This window comes from Rissa tridactyla, chromosome 7 (genome assembly GCF_028500815.1).
Source record: "Rissa tridactyla isolate bRisTri1 chromosome 7, bRisTri1.patW.cur.20221130, whole genome shotgun sequence".
Lineage (NCBI taxonomy): Eukaryota > Metazoa > Chordata > Aves > Charadriiformes > Laridae > Rissa > Rissa tridactyla.
The window spans coordinates 52,637,554-52,654,867 of record NC_071472.1 but is presented as its reverse complement, the minus strand read 5'-3'; the positions used below and the strand labels follow the sequence as shown (position 1 = coordinate 52,654,867).

The following is a 17,314-nucleotide window of genomic DNA, read 5'->3' as shown; positions in this document are numbered from 1 at the left end:
GGAGGAGGGGCCGCACCGCCCCCGCCCCGCCACCGGCAGCGCCGCCGCGACCGCCCCGCACCGGCACCGGCACCGCCCCGCAACCGCACCGCACCCACCCCCCGCCCCCGCTCCCGCACCAACACCTGCATCCGCACCCGCACCCAGCACAGCCCGCTCCGCCTCCCGGTGCCGCTCCTGGTCCCGGTCCCGGTTCTGGGTATCCCACCCCAGGTTCTGGGCATCACCCCCCGCCCCGGTTCGGGTTCCAGTCCTGAGCACCCCCCGCCTGCCTGCTCCTGGGCAGCCCCCTGGTCCTGGTCCTGCTCCTGGGCATGTCCCGGTCCTGGTGCTGAGTATCCCCTGGTCCTGATCATGGTTCTGCTCCCGGACGTCTCCCTGGTCCTGATCCTGCTCCTTGGCATACGCTGGTCCTGGCCCTGCTTCTGGTTGTCCCCTGGTCCTGTTCTTGCTCCTGAGTATCCCCTCGCCCAGGTCCTGCTCTTGGTCCCACTCCTGGGCATCCCCTGGTCCTATTCCTGGTCCTGCTCCTGGGCATCTCCCTGGCTCTGGACCTCCTGCTGGCATCTCCTAGTCCTGACCCCAGTCCCAGTCCTCAGTGCCCTCCTGGTCCCATTCTCAGTCCAGGGCACTGCCCTGGTCCTGTTCATCCCTCCCTCAGGGTCCTGGTTCTGATCCTGGTCCTGATCCCATCCCGGGTCCTGCACACCCCAGTCCTGGCTTGTCCCAGTCCTGCTCTGGGCATCCCAGCACCGGCTCTGGGCACTCGTCCTGGATTCAGCCCCGGCGCTGGGCACCCTCCAGCCCCCTGTTCCCAGTGCCAGCTCTGGCACTGTGCACCCCACTCCTGTGCACCCCCCCAGCTCCCCACCCCGGCCCCATCCCAAGTGCACCACGGGGTGCAGCTCGGGCAGCCTCTGGGGATCCCAGGACATTGGGGTCCCCCGCCTGCCCCAGCAGTGCAGGCAGGACGCTGCACTGGGGGTGCGCGGGGTGGGCTATGGCCCCCCTGGGGCGTTCGGCAGGGGATTTGGTGGGGGGGCGGGACTGAGGTCCATTTGAGGTCTGTTCCCCCCTCTGGGATCATTTATGGGAGCGGGGGGGGGCACCCCAGTGTCACCTTGGGGGCCCCAGGGGCAGCTGTGTGGGCTGGACCCCTGTGGCGCAGCCACCCCAGGCAGCAGCCACTGGAGCGGGGCCTGATCCTGCCCCCCACCACCACAGGCCAGGCCGTACGCCCTGCGCCGCGGGTGACCTCACCGCTGGTTGCCGGGGAGATGGCGCATGACGTCATGGGGCAGCAGGGCTGGCGGGGAGTTGGGGGATGCTGTGCGGGAACCGGGGCAGGGGGATGCGACCGCCGCCGCCTTCGGCATGGCCGAGCGGAGAATAGTAACGAGGGGGTTCGCCCCTCGGCAGCGGCCCCCTGGCAGGGTGGGGGGCAGCGGGGTGGGGGGCCGGGAGCGTGGCGCCGGCGGGAGGCCGAGGCGGCCGGCGGAGGCCCAGCCTCGCATTGTTCTCGGGCAGCAGCCGGAAAACACGACGCCCGCCCCGGAGAAACGCAGGCGGAAAAGGAAACGGGGCCGGGGGCCTGCGCCTGCCGCTGCCCGGGGTGGGGGGGCTTGGACCACCCCCCCCGCACGGCCCCCACACGGCCCCTGTCCCCCGCCTTCACCCTACCCCACCATGTGCCTGGGCGCCCTGACCCATGGGGGGAGCAGGGGTCAGCCGGGAGGGGGGAATCAGCCTCGGCGGGGGGGGGGGGGGGGGGGGATTGGGGAGGGGGGTCTGAGTGCCAGCGGGGTGACCCTTTGCATCCACCCTTGCGGGGTCGGGGGCCGCGGTGATGGGCTGAGCAGTTCTTGGGGGGGGGGGCGGGGAGAGGGGGGCGAGGAGGAGGAAGGGGGCGATGCCGGGCAGGGCGACTACAAGTCCCATGAGGCCGGGCGATGCTGGAGGGAGGAGGAGGGGCGGGGGGGGGGCGGGGGGGAACGGGACGGCGGGGGAAGCACCGGGCGGGAGGTGCCGTGGCCGCCCCGCCCCGCGCCCCCCCGCGCCCCGCTCCGCCCCGCGCCGCGCCCGCCGCCGCCGCTCCAGCATGCACGGAGGATGCTCGCGTCTTGCTCAGGCAGGAAGGGGCCGGAGGGCAGGTACCCGCTGCACTACCTCGTCTGGCACAACCGAGCCCGCGACCTGGACCGGGAGCTCAGCGCCAAGCAGGTGGGGGTGGCGGCGCAGGGCCGGGGGGGGACGACAAGACACACGACACACGGGGGGGATGCACCGCCGGTAACGGCCCGGTTCGGCTCGGGCTGATGCAATGCAGCCGGGGCTCCTGCTCGGGGCTGGGATGAGGATGGAGATGATGATGATGATGGGGATGGGGTCCATCCCGGGGTTGGCAGGGATCTGGGGGTGTCGTGTGTCCCCCTGCAGCCCGGGACCCTGCCAGCTGCCCCCCGGGGATGGCATGGAGCGATGGGTACCACCCGCGGGTCCCCTGCATCCCCCGGCGCACGCAGCCCCGCTTGTCCCTCCCCACGTGTCCCTGGCTCCCTGCTAGGCCTCTGCGGGCCCCCGGCACCCCGACACGCACCCCATTTCTCAGGGTGCTGCCAGCCCCGCTGGGGGTGCAGCCCCCAGCTCCCCACCCTCAGGCTGAGCCCTTCTTGAGGGGGGAGACACAAGGCCCTGATCCTGCCAGGGCTCAGCCCCCCAGCCCACGGAGGCCAGGCAGGTTCTTCTCAGGGTGGGGGGGACCCACCATGCCCCCCAGCTCGGGAACCCCCCAGCCGGCCGGTGACAGCGGGGCCGCGGGCGCGTCCCCAGGCGGGTTCCCAGCCTCCCTCTCCCCCGTGGCGTTGCAATTCAGGTAATTAAAACCCAGCCCCGAAGACGCAGGAAACCGCAGGCGCTGGAGGGAGGCCGGCGGCGAGGTTGTGCCGAGCATCCCTGCTCCCCCAGCCCAGCTCCCGGCACCCCGGGGTGCTGAGGGCCGCACCGCATGGACCCCGGAGATGCACGAAACGGGGGGGGGACCACCGTGCCGTGATGCTCCCGCCGGGATGCAGGCGACAGCTGCCGCCACACCCGCTTCCATTGTGGGGCCGGCCGGGGGGCTGCACCGGCATCACCCCGGTCCCCCACCCCGACGCCGGCGTTTTTATTTCCGTGGTAATTCGGGGTCATTTTTCCCAGGAGCTCGGTGCAGCGGAGATCAAAGCCGGGCGCAGGCAGCAGCAGCTCGGCGGGCGCGGGGCGGTGCAGGGGCTGCGAGGGCGGCTCCGGCCCCGCTCGCCTGCAGAGAGGATTTCTAAGCCAGCCCCCCAAGTGGAGGGGCTCTGCCATGGCCCCCACTGCCCCCGCCGCCATTTGTAGGTCGGGAGCAAATCCAGCCCTGCGTGCACCCCAGGGGTGCGCGGAGGGGGGGCCCATGGATGCATCAGGCCAGACCCCAGAGCAGGTGGGCATCTGGGGGAAGGAGGTGGGGGCCAGCCCAGGCTGAGCCCCCCACCTTCATCCAGGGCATCCGGGGACACGGCTCAGCCCTCGTCCCTGCTGGAGCATCCCCCGCGTAAGTGGGTCGGGGCTGGTGTGGGGGTGATGCTGGGGGCTGGGTGTCCCCCTGCCCGGGGGCTCTGCCCTCCTGCCACCCCGGGGACCCAGACAGGGCAGTGAAACCACACAGCCCCCCCCCTCCCTGCCATGTGCAGGTGTTTGGGGTTGGGAGGCGCTGGGGCAGCTGGCAGCATTGCTCCTCTCCGTGTCCCCATAAGGGCCCTGTGTGGGTCACCCTTGAATTGTCACCATGAGCCCCCATCCACGCTTGCCTCCACCTGGGGAGAGAGGGACAGCGAGTCCCCGTGGCAGGGACAGCACGAGGACGCGGCAGGCAGTGACACGGAGCCCATTGTGCCAGGACACCCCACATCACAGCCTGCCCCATCACACATGGCAGGGACCTGAGGCTGCACAGGGACAGCAGCGCCTGGCACCGTCTCCCGGCACTGGCCCGTGTCCCCCTGTGCCACCGGGGAGCAGGCGCCGGGTTCTGTGCCCACGCTGAGGTCCCCCACCCTGGGGACAACCCCAGCAGAGGGGCTGCGCTGTGCCATGCGCCTGGCTGGCACAGGAGGAGGAGCAGCCGAGCTGCGGTCCTGCGCCGCACCGCTGCCATCCCGAAGCCATTCCCGTCCCTGTCCCCATCCCTGGTGGGTGTCACAGCCCCAGGATGGGCAGCACTTGGAGGTCTGTGCCACAGCCCCCGAGACGGAGTCGTCCCAGCGCCAGGGCCCGGGACCGAGCTCTCATCAGCGAAAACTGGGTCACGCCGTGTCCCCCGGGGTTGGCTCCAGCGCTGCGTCCCCGCAGCGGGGACCCTCGTCCCACCCGGCGCTGGGGCAGGGCTGCGGCTGGGGAGCCCTGCTGAGCCTGCAGCACCCGTCCCCCGGCTGGGGGGCGATTGCTTTAATTAGAGTCATTTCATTAGCGCAATTAAGAAGCAGCAGTCGCCTGGAGAGCGTTCGAGCAGCGCACTGGTTCCCGGGGAACTGGGGGGCTGTTTCGCTCTGGCAGTTTGGGCAGCCTGGGGGGGTCCCCCTGCCCGGTGAGCCCCTGGGGATGAGAGGCAGGAGGATGCCCACAGCCTGGACAGGGATGGGGACATCCCCAGGGCAGAGGGACAGCAGGACATGCCCAAGAGCAAGACAGGGACAAGGACGGGGTTTGGAGACCCCACACCCCAGCCCTGCCCAGCCCCAAACTGGGGTGCCCGGTCCCAGCCAGCACCTTTGGGTGCTGCACCCCAGGTTGGTGCTCCCAGGAGTGTTCCCCCCCAAAACCCATGCCCTGTTTTGGGGTTCATCCCCACTGCCTCCTGCCCCAGCAGCATCTGACCACCCCTTTCTGGGCACGAGGCTTCTGCCCCAGTTGGGTGCTGGGGGGGCAGAGAATGACCCCCACCCCCAGTGCTGCTCCATAAAGCCCCAAGCAGTGGCCCCAGCCCCGGGCACGGGTGCGATGCTGTACCTTGCAGGGGGGGTGGGGGTGGAGCAGGGGCCCGTGGGTGCTCGATGGGCGCCCACCGCCGCTGCCGGCGGGTGAGGGATTCCTCGGGGCTGGCTGGGCGCCAGGCTCCGGGTTTGGCACAAACAATCGCAGCCCCAACGCGCCAGCTCCCCAGGGCCCGGGGATCCTCCGAGCAGCCGCTCCGCTCACGCAGCCGCCCGCCCCCAGCTCAGGCAGGGGAACACGTGCGCCCGCCGCCGCAGCCCACGTCGCCCGCCGTGCTCCCGGCCCCAGCGGAGGGGGGCTGCCGGCAGCTGCTGCCTGGCAACTGGGCGGCAGCCCCCCCTACTCCCACTCCAAATCCCAGTGGTGGGGGCTTTTCCCAGGTTTGCGGCTGCATCAAGCTGTGCAGAGCTCCATCCGCCGCACCGGGGGGCATTCGTGCAGCCCAGCCTTGACCGTGTGGATCCATGCTGGGTGCTGGCAGCCACCGCCGCGCTCTCCCCACCTTCCCCATGGGGCTGGCAGTGGAGAGCCTTTTGGGGTGCAGTGCATGTGCATCTCTTGGGGGAGCTCAGGGATGGGGATGCTCACCGAGATACCGGCAAATGTTGGCTTCTTTCCCTGGCTGCTCCCTCCCATCTGCAAGAGGGCACTGGGGGGGGGGCTGAGGTCTGGCTGTCCCCGTGTCCCCTGAGCCCCGCAACCTCCCGGCAGGCTGACATTGAGCAGCTGGACCCCCGAGGACGCACCCCACTGCACCTGGCCACCACGCTGGGCCACCTCGAGTGCGCCAGGGTGCTGCTGAAGCATGGCGCCGACGTGGGCAAGGAGAACCGCAGCGGCTGGACAGGTGAGCGGGGGGCTGGCTGCCTCGGTCCCCTGCCAAGCTGCCTGGGCATGGGCACGGGCACAGGCATGGGCACGGGCATGGATAGGGGCATGGCCGCGGACACGGGCATGGGCACAGGCACGGACACGGGCGTGCTCAGCCTGGTGCTGCAGCTCCCCAAGGGGCAGCTCATGCGGTGCATGTGGCTCCTGTGCAGTGGCCGGCTCTGCCGCACCGCGCCGTGCCGCACCGTGTCATGCCATGCCGTGCCGTGCCACCCACCCTGGTCACTGCCCCTCTCTGCCCTGCAGTCCTGCAGGAGGCCGTGAGCACCCGTGACCTGGAGCTGGTGCAGCTGGTCCTGCGCTACCGCGACTACCAGAGAGCCATCAAACGTCTTGCCGGGATCCCCATCCTGCTGGAGAAGCTGCGCAAGGTACCTCCCTCAGGCGGGGGCGCCATGGTGGGGAGGGGGATGCCGGCCACGGGCTCCTCCTGACCCCGCTGTGCTCTCTGCAGGCCCAGGACTTCTACGTGGAGATGAAGTGGGAGTTCACCAGCTGGGGTAAGCTCGGGGCAGAGCGTGGCGGGGGGAGCAGGAGTTTCCCAGCAGGGCCTCCCCCATCTCTGGCGCTGCCCCCAGCCCCAACATCCGCCCCCAGCCCCAGGACGGGGGACACCTGTCCTCTTGCCCCCCTACGCTCCAAGCTTGCAGACCCCAATTCCACCCAGGTGTTGGGTTCCCGGGCACATCTCCCCTCCAGCTCAGCGCTGGCAGCCCACCCGGGGGTGCAGGGTGGCCCCACCCCTGGCTGGGCTATCGCCGTCTCTCCCCAGTGCCGCTGGTGTCCAAGATCTGCCCCAGCGACACCTACAAGGTGTGGAAGAGCGGCCAGAACCTGCGGGTGGACACCACGCTGCTGGGCTTCGACCATATGACCTGGCAGCGGGGCAACCGCAGCTTCGTCTTTCGGGGACAAGGTGAGCCGTCACCGGGGTGTCCCCCCTCGCCGGGGAGCACCGGCAGAGCCCCTTGGTGCTGCGGCAGGGCTGGGTGACGTGGTGGGGACCGTGGTTGTCCCCACATACCCTGCCCCCCCCGACCCTAGACACCAGCGCGGTGGTGATGGAGATCGACCACGACCGGCGGGTGGTCTACTCGGAGACGCTGGCCCTGGCCAGCCACGACCAGGAGGTGCTGCTGGCTGCTGTGCAGCCCACCGAGGAGCAGGTGATGGGACGGCTGACGGCCCCCGTCGTCACCACCCAGCTCGACACCAAGAACATCGCCTTCGAGAGGTGGGCTGGGGGCAGCACCGAGTTCCTCCCCCCCGCCCAGGGATGCACAGCCCGCCGGGGTGTCCGCACTCTTGGCTGTCCGAGCGAGACCATCCATCGCTCACGGTGCCCTGTGTCACCCCCAGGAACAAGTCCGGCATCCTGGGCTGGAGGAGCGAGAAGACGGAAATGGTGAATGGGTACGAGGCCAAGGTGAGGGGCAGGGGGATTTTAGCCTCCTGGGGGTGGGGGTTGGGGGGGTGGGGTGTATCGCCAATTTTTTTCCGGGGGGGGGGTTATCCATCTCTGGTGTTTCCCCTCCTCGGGCAGGTCTACGGCGCGTCCAACGTGGAGCTGATCACGCGGACGCGGACCGAGCACCTCTCGGACCAGCACAAGGGCAAGAGCAAAGGTGGAGGCGGTGGGGGCTGGGCGGGCAGGGCGCTGCGCCGGCTCCGGCCCTCACCCCCTCTCCCGCAGGCAGTAAGACCCCCCTGCAGTCCTTCCTGGGCATCGCCGAGCAGCACGTGGGGCCCAACAACGGGGTGAGTCTGTCAGGGGGTGTCCTCATGGGTGGGTGGCCCCCCCCGCCAAAAGCCCCCGTTACCCTGCTGGGCTGTCCCGCAGACGCTGATCACGCAGACGCTGAGCCACACCAACCCCACCGCCATCACCCCCGAGGAGTACTTCAACCCCAACTTCGAGCTGGGAAACCGGGACATGGGGCGGCCCATGGAGCTCACCACCAAGACGCAGAAGTGAGGGGGGAAGGAGCGGATTGGGGACCCCCTCGGTCCCCCCCCCGACCGCTGCAGAGCCCCCCGGGGTGGGGGGGGTGGGCAGTCGGGGGTCCCCAGCCTGGCGCCTGTCCCCGGCAGGTTCAAGGCCAAGCTGTGGCTGTGCGAGGACCACCCGCTGTCCCTCTGTGAGCAGGTTGCCCCCATCATCGACCTCATGGCAATAAGCAACGCGCTCTTCGCCAAACTGCGGGACTTCATCACCCTGCGCCTCCCGCCCGGCTTCCCCGTCAAGATCGGTACGGGGGGGGGAGCTTTGTCGCTGGCGTGGGTGGCGCAGCCGGCTTCCCTCCCTGCTGTTTTTCCCCTTTGTTTCCCGCAGAAATCCCCATCTTCCACATCCTCAACGCCCGCATCACCTTCGGGAACCTCAACGGGTGCGACGAGCCCGTCAGCTCTCTGCGGCACAGCCCCAGCAGTGAGGCGCCCTCGCCCAGCAGCGACTCCTCCTCCGTCAGCAGCTCCAGCTCCCTGAGTACGCGGGGCCGGGGGCGGGGGGACGACACGGCTGGTGCAGGGGGACACACACACAGACATAACGGGGTGCCCAGCCATGCCAGCGCCTGTCTCCCCGCAGCCTCGTGCCGGGCGTGCGAGATGGACCCGGCGCTCTTTGAGGTGCCGCGGGGGTACAGCGTGGTGGGTACCCACCAGGACGCCCTGCGGGAGGACGAGGATGACCTGCTGCAGTTCGCCATCCAGCAGAGCCTGCTGGAAGCGGGCAGCGAGTACGACCAGGTGGGCACTGCCACCCCCCCCTCCCGGCCCCCAACCCCGGCGGGGGGACCCCGCTGCCCACCCTGTCCTGATGCTGCCCTGGGATGCTCTCCCCATCCCTGCATCCCACGGCGGCGGGTCAGAGCTCACGCCGGGGGGCTGGGTTTTGGGGTCCTTTGCCGCCGGACACAGGTGACCATTTGGGAAGCACTGACCAACAGCAAACCGGGCACCCACCCTATGTCGCACGAGGGCCGCCGGGGAGACAGGTTGGTAAGGTCCGGCCAGCCCCCCCGGGGGGAGCGGGAGTGGGTGCTGGCCCCGTAGGGACCCCCGCTGAGAGCCTGCCCCCAACCCCTCCACCCCAGGACTCCCCAGCACACGCCGTCCCCCCGTCCCCCCGTCAGCCCGGCCCCGGGGGGGGGCAGTGGGGGGCCCAGCGCCCTGTTCCCCAGCTACGCGGAGCAGCTGCGGCTGGCCATGGCGCTGTCGGCGCGGGAGCAGGAGGAAGCCGAGCGCCGGACGCGCCAGGAGGAAGAAGAGCTGCAGCGGATCCTGCAGCTCTCACTGACGGAGAAGTGACCCCGCGCCCCCGCTGACACCCTCCCCCCCCCCCAGCCACCCTGATGGGGATGGGGACGCGGCCGGAGCCGTGGGGGGGGCACAGAGGGGGAGCGGGGTGGGGGGAGCCAGCGCAAGCACTGTGGAGGGCAAACAGGGAGGGGGGGGTGCAGGATTTGGCCCTGGCTGGGGAGAGATTGTCCCCATAGCTGGGATGGTACAGGGGTGGGGGGGGACAGGGGACACCCCACAGCAGCACAGGGTTGGGGGGAGTGACAGTCCGCAGCTGGGGTGGCAGGGACCCGGGGGGGGCAACCCACAGACTGTATGCCGCCCCCGGGACAGCCCTAGCCCCCCCCACAACCACCCTATGGTGTGCTGCTTGGCCCCTCAGCCTGGAAAGGCGGTAGGGGGCACATCCTACCCCAGATGGGGGGGCTGCCAGCTGCGTGCAGTCCCGGGGTGCCCCCAGAGCTGGGGGGCTCTTCCCAGCCCCCTTGGCCCCCCTGCCCAGGCGCTACCAAGTGCACTTACCCGGGAGCTGCTCTGCCTGCCAATGGGGGCGGGGGTGGGGTGCGGAGGGGGTGTCAGCCCCATTGCACCCCACAGCCAGCGTGGGGCTGCAGAGCCACACACCCCCCCCCCCCGCCCCGGCGTGGGGGTCCGCTGGGGCAGCAGAGGGGGTGCCTGTGAAAGGTCACCCAGTGTCATCCCCCCCCTCCATCTTGTCCCCTGCTCGCACCCCCTCCCCTGCTCGGATGCCCCCCACACCCCCCTCCTTGGCAGCACTGCACCCCCTCGTCCCGGGCACTGCCCCCCCGAGAGAAACCTTACGTCAAATGGTGCTAACCCCGGGCCCCCCGCCCCGGGCTGCTCCTCTTTGCACACGGGGGGCCGGGGGCCATGGGGGGGGAGGGGGGAGGGGGGTGCCATTCTCGCTTCCCTGGGACTTTTCGTAGCCGGTGCCGCCCCCCCACCACCTCCATGCACCCCACAAGCAACGTCTGGGCCAGGGCCGGGGGAGCCCGAGCAGCTCCGACCGCGGCCAACACCAATAAATGCTCTTTAATGTTTGTCTCTCTCGGCCTCTCTCTGCCTGCACTGGGGGGGCGTGTGGGGGGTGTGCAGGCAGGGCCCCCCCGGCGTGGTGGTCCCACATGCCTGGTACTGGCCGCGTGGCCACGGGTTGGCCAAGGCCTTTATTAAAGGGGGACCCAGGAGCAAAGGGTTGGTTGGGAGCACCCGCCGAGGGGGGTGATGGCGGGGGGGGAGGGGGGGGGGGGTAGCACCGTGCCCAAGTGCATCCTGGGCGGGGGGGGCCCTGCAGCCCCCATCCTGGGAGGATGCCGGTGCCCGGCTCGCAGGTCCCCGAGGAGGGATGCTCAGCAGCCCCAGCCTGCAGGCACCGAAGCGGGACCCCCCCCAGGCGCTGCAGCGGGGTGTCGGCGTGCGCCCCGGGAGCAAGATGCGGCCGATGCCTGTTGTGGGGGGGTTGTCAGGGTCTGACCCCCTCCCTGCAGCCTTGGCTCCTGGGGAAAGAACACGGCTCTGGGCTCCTGCCCTCTGCGGGGACTTGGCTTTAATCCCCGGGGGGGGCCGGGGCAGTCCTCGCCTGGCCCGCGGCCGTGGCCGCCACGCTAGTCCGTGCCATTGGTGAACTGGCAGAGTTTGTTCTCCAGGTCGGAGATGCGCTTCTCCTGCGCTTGGACCGTCTCCTTCAGGGCACGGATCTCCTCCAGCACCTCCTCCAAGGCTGGCCGCTGTTGCGGGGGACACACACACGCACACACACGCAGGGTCACCGGGGAGCCCCCTCCGGGGTTGTCCCCCCAAAACCTCACCCCAGGCAGGGGGACAACCCCGCCGTGAAGCCCCCGTCCCCAGGACACTCACGTCGGGTTCGCAGGTGGAGTGGCTGCGGCGGGGGCCCGGGGGGGGCTTGCTGTCCAGGATGTTCTTCTTGACCACTTTCAGCTCCCGGTTCTTGACGGGGACGTAGCCGTCCCGCAGCGAGATGAGGATGGGCTCCGCGTCCTTCCCCGACAGCCACTCGTCCGCCTCCAGGGCCGGCTCGGGGCCCGGCGTGTCGGGGTACAGGTCATCCTGGAAGAGGTCTGACTGCGGGGGTGAGGGAGACGGCGGTGAGGCGTGGTGTGTCCCCCCCCCCCCCCCCAAACCCCCTCCACGTCCCCTGGGACCGCCCCCCTCCCAGGGCTCACCTTGCGCGGCACCGTCATGACGATGGGCTCGCACTTGCGTTCGTGCAGCTTGAAGAACCTGCGTGGGGCAGAGGTGGTCAGGGTCCGGCCGCTCCCCCCGACCCCTCCGCCTCCCCCCAGCCCCCCCCCCCCCCGGGCTCTCACCGGGCGATCTCGCACTTGCTGACGTCCAGCCCGCGCTTGGGCATGAAGCCCATGCCCCGCTGGGGCTCCTTGCTGCTGTAGGTGCTCAGGTAGTGCACGTAGGGCGCCTCGTCCGTGATCTCGAAGTACCGGATGCTGCTGTCACCCTGCGGGCGTGGGGACAGGTGTCAGCCGGCCCCGGCACCCCCAGACCCCCAGGGACGGGGTGGCACAGGCTGGGTGAGCCCCGGGGTGGGGCGGGGGGGGGGGGGATGGTGGTGGTGTTACCTTCCCGCAGAGGTAGACGATGCTGGAGTCGGGGTCGTAGAAGGGCAGCAGGACCCCGTTGCTCGTGTCCATCTCCTGCAGGGCGATGGGCTCCTCAAAGTTTTTCTGGGGGCCCAGAGTAGTGGAGGGGGGGTGAGCAGTGGCCCCAAAACCCCCATCCCGGTTAGTCACACTCATTAACCACGGCACACTGCGGGGACGGGGCTTGTCCCCCGACTCCAGGGTACGCAAGCCCTCCGGCAAGCAGTTTGGCATGCCCCCCCTCCCGGCACCCCCTGCCCCACTCCTGCTTACCTGCACGACTGGCTGCACCCCAGCCTGGCTTCCCCCACCCCGAGCCCTCCCTGCCCCCCGCCAGCCCCCTCCCCACGCACGGCACAGCACAGCACACTTGGAAACTTGACATCTTTTGGGGGAGCTGGGGATGCAGCAGGCACCCCATCCCGGGGATTCAGGGGGGTCGAGGCAGGGCGGGGGGGGGGGGAGGGAGGGCCAAGTTCCCAGGGCAGCACTCCATGCGGGCTCGTTACCGGGTCCCACAAGCCCAGCTCCCGCTGGCTCATTCTGGTAAAGCCCGTGGTAAAGATGTGTCCTTCCCGCGTGAAGATGGCCCGCACGGGCCTCAGCCCTTCGTGGGGGGCAAACCTCTCCTGGGGGGAGGGGGAAAGAGTCAGCAGGGGGCAGGGGAAGGAGGGAAAACGGGTGTGTGTGGGGGGTCCGGATCTGTCCCCCAAAAACAGCCGCTGAGTCCTGCTCCTGGGGAGTGCATGTGGCTCCAGGGGTGCACGTGCGGTTGGGGAGCACCCCCGTCACTCGGTGTGTCCCCGGGGCGGCGCTGGCCGGGCCGGGAGCCGCCGTCTCGTACCAGGTCCCAGAGGCCCAGCTGCCGCTCGCTCATCTTGCTGAAGCCGGTGGTGAAGATCTTGCCATCGGCCATGAAGATGGCGCGGATGGGGCGGGCGCCGTCGTGCGGTTTGGCTTTCTCCTGCGCCGGCCGTTAGCGGGTTAAAACCAAAGACAGAGACGCGCGGGTGCGGGCGGTTAGTAGGGTCAGGCGGGCACGGGGAGGGGGGGACACCCCGCGGCGGGACGGTGGGGGGGACCCAGCGGGGGCACTCACCGCCACGACCTGCTGCTTGCGGGGGTCGATGACCCGGACCTTCTTGTCCTTGCAGGTGGTGACGAGGAGGCTGCCGTTGCGGTTCCAGCCCACGTTGTAGATGAGGTCGGTGTGCATGTCCTCCAGCACCAGCAGCATCTCCCCCGTGCCCACGTTCCAGAGGATCACCAGGTTGTCACAGCCTGCGGGGGACCAACGGAGTGGATGCCCTTGCCCCGCCGATCCCCCACCGACCCCGGTGGAGGCGGGGGGGAGGTGTGTGTGTGACCTGGGACCCCCTTACCTGCGCTGAGCAGGACGTTGCGGGCGGTGGGGTGCCACGAGATGATGCCCACCCGCTTGGAGTGTCCCTCCAGCGTCACCACCGGCTCCGTGATGTTGCGCACGGGGACGTAATCGGGGATCTGCCACACCTGGGGGGGGGGGGGGGGACGGGGACAGGGATGGGACACGGAGAGCGGGTTGTGGGGCAGCAGGGATCACCCCGCGGGCGAGCGCTAAGCAGCTGAGGGCCTCGGAGCCAATTAACCTCATCGTTAATCCCGGCTCAGGCTGCAGGGAGGGTGGCGAGGGGATGGCAGCAGCGCTTGCAGCCCGGGGTGCGTCCCCAGCACTCGGGGGGCTGGTGGGCACAGGGAGGGGGGCACAGCTGGGGCGCATCCCCCCCCCCCCCCCAAGCTATTCCTGGGTGCTGAGTCGCCGGGGCGGGTATATTTAGCACAAACTGCTGCATCATGGAGAGAGCAGCCGCCGCCAGCGCGAACGCATGGCACCGGGGCTAAAAATAGGCCAGTGACACTTCGCAGGCGGCGGAGAAGGGCGGGGGGGGATGCTCCGTGCCGCTTCCCCGGCACCCACCGCCCTCCCCTGCTCCCCCTCTACCGCCCGGGGTCCGGCCCCTCACCATGACGGTGGTGTCCTCCGAGGCGCTGGCGATGACGTTGTCGTTGTGGGGACACCAGTCGATGTCCAGCACGGGCGCCGTGTGCCCCGTCACCAGCGGGTGGTTCTTGTCCACCCGTCCCGTCTGCAAGGCCGAGGTGCCGGGATGAGTCTCCCCAGCGGCCGGGGAGGGGGGAATTCCTGCCAGGTGGCCCTCAAGCCCCAGCCCGGCCACCACGTGGGGCCGTGGCACAAGTGGGGACAGGCAGGGGGCCCCGGCAATGGCCAGAGCTTTGCACCCGTCTCGAAGGGGGAAACTGAGGCACAGAATGGGGCTCACTGAGCATGAGGCCCCATAGGGAGGTGGAGGGGAACGACGTGCCTCGGGAGAGGTTGTTTTGTGTCCCCTGTGATGGCGAGGAGGGGCTGGGGACCCCTTCTGAGCCCCTCTGCCAGGGTGGGCAGGGCAGACCCCCTCCCCACTGGGATGCTCCCCGGGCATCGTGTGTCCCCGAGGAATTTGGGCTGGGGAGAAAGCAGACAGGGGTTTCCCCCATCACCTCAGTTGCCCCCGGGACGTCACCCATCGCAGGTGCCAGTGACCACCCCAGGCTGCCTCTGCCCCAAGCCCCCGTGTGAGGACAGGGATATTGGGGCAAACCCGGGGGGCCGTGTGGCCACAGCAGCCCCCCAAAAGCAGAGCCCATCAGCACGCCCCCCACAATACCTCCCGGGGGGGTACCAGACCCCGTCGGCCTCCCCGCTCACCTTGGCGAGGGGCAGGACCATGAAGGCCCCCCCGCCGCCGGACTCCACGATGATGGCCACAAACTTGGGGTTGACGGCGCAGAAGGAGCTGTCCCACGTCACCTTGGAGACGCGGATGTCCTCGTACATCTGGTCGGCCTTCACCGGCTGCCCGAAGACGTGCCGGAACTTGCTCTGGCGCACCACGCGGCGGCTCATGGCTGGGGGACGCAGGGTCAGGCCATGACACCCCCCCCCCCGAGCACAGCGTGGAGGGGTTTTGGCCCCCTCGGGCCTCGCGCTCCGAGAGATCCCCCCCTACCCTGGGCACAGGGGGGGTGCCTGGGGACACGGAGGTGGCAGGGATGAGGATGCCGGATGGTGCCTGATGTGGCCCCGATCCCGCGGCAGGGACCAGGGGCAGCGGGGGGGTGTGGGTGCTGCAAGTGCTGGGGACGGGCATCCCGCAGCCGGAGGCACTTGACGGCCGGGCAGGGACACGGCCATGCCCCATGGCTGGCACTGGGCTTGGCACACGAGCAGCTGCAGTGGAGAAGTTGGGCTGAGGGGAGTTTGGGGCGGACACAGAGGTGCCGTGCACCAGGTCACAGCTTATCCCCTCTTGTCCCATCCAGCATTGGTGGCCCGAGGTCGCCTGGCTCAACCCAGCACCCTGGAGGGAGGCTGTGCCTCCAGCGTTGCCCACCCCACGCCTCCCCCCATGGCACCCCCGCTCCCGCGTATGACACCCACTCTGCCCCCCCAACCCACTCGCCCGGGGGAGGGCTGGACCCAGCACAGCCACGCAGCCCCACGGGCACGCCAGGGTGCGGAGGAGCCCCCTGTGCTCAGCATGGCTCCAGGGGGGTCTCCAGCCCTCGGCCAGAGCCGGGCACGCTGCCCGCAACCACCCATCTCCATCCCCAGCCTGCGCTGCTCCTGGGACCTGCCTGGGGGCACTGAGCCCCTCAGGACCCCAAAAACCCCCGGTGCTCTGCAGCACCCATGAGCCACTGACCACCCCGGGGGCTCCCCTATGCTCTTTTGGGGCCTCAGCCATTGCCAGGGGCCACATCCAGCCACCAAACCACGTTCCGGAGGGCCGGGCAGCGCTGCCCACAGCCTGCGGGGCCGGGGCGGGCAGAGGTAGGAGCAGATCCGCTCCTCCGCGTCCCGGCCGGTGGCTTTTGGCCAGGGCACGTGCAGCGCCAAGCCAAGCCACATCTGCCCGGTCCCTGGGTGTCCCCAGCGATCCCCATGGCCCTTCAGCATCGCCCCTGGCCTGGCAAAGTGGGTGCGGGTCAGAGATGGGCGCTGAGGGACCTGGAGCCCTGCTACCGAGGGGGGCTGGACACTGGCACCGCTGGTGTCACCCCCATGGCCCTGGGCACGGTCCCCAGCCCTGGGGAGGAGTGAGTGGGCTCCGCGGGGACGCCCTCCGGGTGTTTTACAGCACCTCATCCATTGCTGGGGGGAGCAGAGCTCGGGGTGTGGGCATGGAGGGGAGGGGGCGACGGCCTGGCCGGGTGGGCAGGGTGCAGGCAGGGTGCAGGCAGGGTGCGGGGTGCAGGCTGGGTTGGGCAGGGTGCAGGCGGGGTGCGAGCGGAGTTGGGCAGGGCGCAGGCAGGGCTGCATGGGGTGCAGGCAGAGTTCAGGCAGGGGAGAGGCAGGGCGCAGGCAGGGTGCTAGCGGTCTGCAGGCAGGGCGCAGGCAGGGCTGAATGGGGTGCAGGCAGAGTTTAAGGAGGGTAGAGGCAGGGTGCAGGCAGGGTGCTAGCGGTCTGCAGGCAGGGCTGAATGGGGTGCAGGCGGAGTTTAGGGAGGGTAGAGGCAGGGTATGGAGAGGGTGCAGGCAGGGTGCTAGCGGTCTGCAGGCAGGGCTGAATGGGGTGCAGGCAGAGTTCAGGCAGGGCGCAGGCATGACAGCTGGACGGGGTGCAGGTGGGGTGCAGGCAGGGTGCAAGCAGGGTGTTAGTAGGGTGCAGGCACGATACAGGCAGGGCGTAGGTGGGGTCGGATGGGGTGCTTGGAGGGAGCAGGCAGGGTGCAGGCAGGGTGCAGGCAGGGTACGGGTGTGACACAGGCGGGGTGCAGGCAAGGTGCAAGGCACGATGCAGGCAGGACGGCCCCGCTCCCCGCTCCCCGGCCGTGCCATTACGTTGCCACAATTGAATCCGCAGCGGCTGCTCGGGAACGACCAGAGGTCACTTTCCAAATATAGCCATCTCCTGCCGGGCGGCGGGCGGGCGAGGGGCCGGGGGGCCCGGGGGGCCGCAGCCCGGCGCCCCGCCGCCCCTTCCCTCCCTCCCGGCGCCCGCCGCCCGTCCCGGCCCCCGCCCGCGCCCCGGCTCCCACCTGCGCTCCGCGGCTCCTCCGCGCCCGGCGCTGCGTCCCGCTCGGCTCCGCCCGGCTCCGGCCCCCGGTTCCCCGGTCCCTCTCCGCTTCCCCCCCCCCACCCCCCACCCAAAGCCGAGCCCGGCCCGGCCCCGCTCCGCTCCGCCCGGCGCGGCTGGGCTCGGCACCGCGCAGTGCCGCTGCCGCAGAGAACAGCTGAGCCCAGCCGGGCGCCGGGGCCGGTACAGCCCCCCCGCGGCGGGCACCGGGAGAAGGGGGGGGGGGCCCGGCCCGGCCCCGCCTGCCCCCGCACCCTGCCCGGCCCCCAGCCCCCTGCCTGCCCCCCCCCGGCTCTGCCCGCAGGGATGGGGGCAGCCCTGGCACAGCCAGCACTCGCTCCCTCCCCAAAA

General features: G+C 70.4%; 2 protein-coding genes across 4 annotated transcripts; one reads left to right on the top strand and one right to left on the bottom strand.

Moving 5' to 3' along the window:
* Positions 1-2,087: 2,087 nt before the first annotated feature.
* ANKRD13B (ankyrin repeat domain 13B) lies at positions 2,088-9,225 on the top strand. The gene is made up of 15 exons (XM_054209061.1): positions 2,088-2,220; positions 5,725-5,860; positions 6,151-6,275; positions 6,359-6,404; positions 6,677-6,820; positions 6,949-7,138; positions 7,264-7,330; positions 7,448-7,529; positions 7,598-7,662; positions 7,745-7,875; positions 7,996-8,153; positions 8,237-8,389; positions 8,492-8,652; positions 8,824-8,900; positions 9,000-9,225. The coding sequence occupies exons 1-15, from the start codon at positions 2,110-2,112 to the stop codon at positions 9,211-9,213; spliced, it is 1,860 nt and encodes a 619-aa protein (XP_054065036.1). The 5' UTR covers positions 2,088-2,109; the 3' UTR covers positions 9,214-9,225.
* Positions 9,226-10,206: 981 nt separating this feature from the next.
* Positions 10,207-17,012, bottom strand: CORO6 (coronin 6). 3 transcript variants are annotated; one of them, XM_054208849.1, is made up of 12 exons: positions 16,926-17,012; positions 14,593-14,792; positions 13,847-13,969; positions 13,226-13,355; positions 12,943-13,124; positions 12,688-12,807; positions 12,353-12,472; positions 11,823-11,927; positions 11,556-11,701; positions 11,412-11,469; positions 11,082-11,310; positions 10,207-10,945 (listed from the first exon to the last, which is right to left on the bottom strand). In XM_054208849.1, exons 2-12 carry the CDS (start codon positions 14,788-14,790, stop codon positions 10,830-10,832), a joined length of 1,527 nt encoding a protein of 508 aa, XP_054064824.1. In that variant the 5' UTR covers positions 14,791-14,792; positions 16,926-17,012; the 3' UTR covers positions 10,207-10,829. The 3 variants fall into 3 exon arrangements, with proteins under 3 accessions (XP_054064824.1, XP_054064823.1, XP_054064825.1); XM_054208848.1 differs by having other exon boundaries at positions 10,208-10,952; positions 11,086-11,310; XM_054208850.1 differs by lacking the exon at positions 12,688-12,807 and having other exon boundaries at positions 10,211-10,952; positions 11,086-11,310.
* Between the last annotated feature and the right edge of the window lie 302 nt (positions 17,013-17,314).

Bases quoted from the DNA above. Each gene is read 5' to 3' on its own strand.
- CORO6 (XM_054208848.1), bottom strand. From the start codon at position 14,790: ATGAGCCGCCGCGTGGTGCGCCAGAGCAAGTTCCGGCACGTCTTCGGG. The intron at 12,473-12,687 runs GTACGAGACGGC...CCCTCCCCCCAG, and splicing joins AGCTGGGCCTCTGGGACCTG to GAGAGGTTTGCCCCCCACGA. The intron at 11,928-12,352 runs GTAACGAGCCCG...CTGGGCCCCCAG, and splicing joins AGCTGGGCTTGTGGGACCCG to AAAAACTTTGAGGAGCCCAT.
- ANKRD13B (XM_054209061.1), top strand. From the start codon at position 2,110: ATGCTCGCGTCTTGCTCAGGCAGGAAGGGGCCGGAGGGCAGGTACCCG. The intron at 7,139-7,263 runs GTGGGCTGGGGG...TGTCACCCCCAG, and splicing joins AAGAACATCGCCTTCGAGAG to GAACAAGTCCGGCATCCTGG. The intron at 7,530-7,597 runs GTGGAGGCGGTG...CCTCTCCCGCAG, and splicing joins GCACAAGGGCAAGAGCAAAG to GCAGTAAGACCCCCCTGCAG.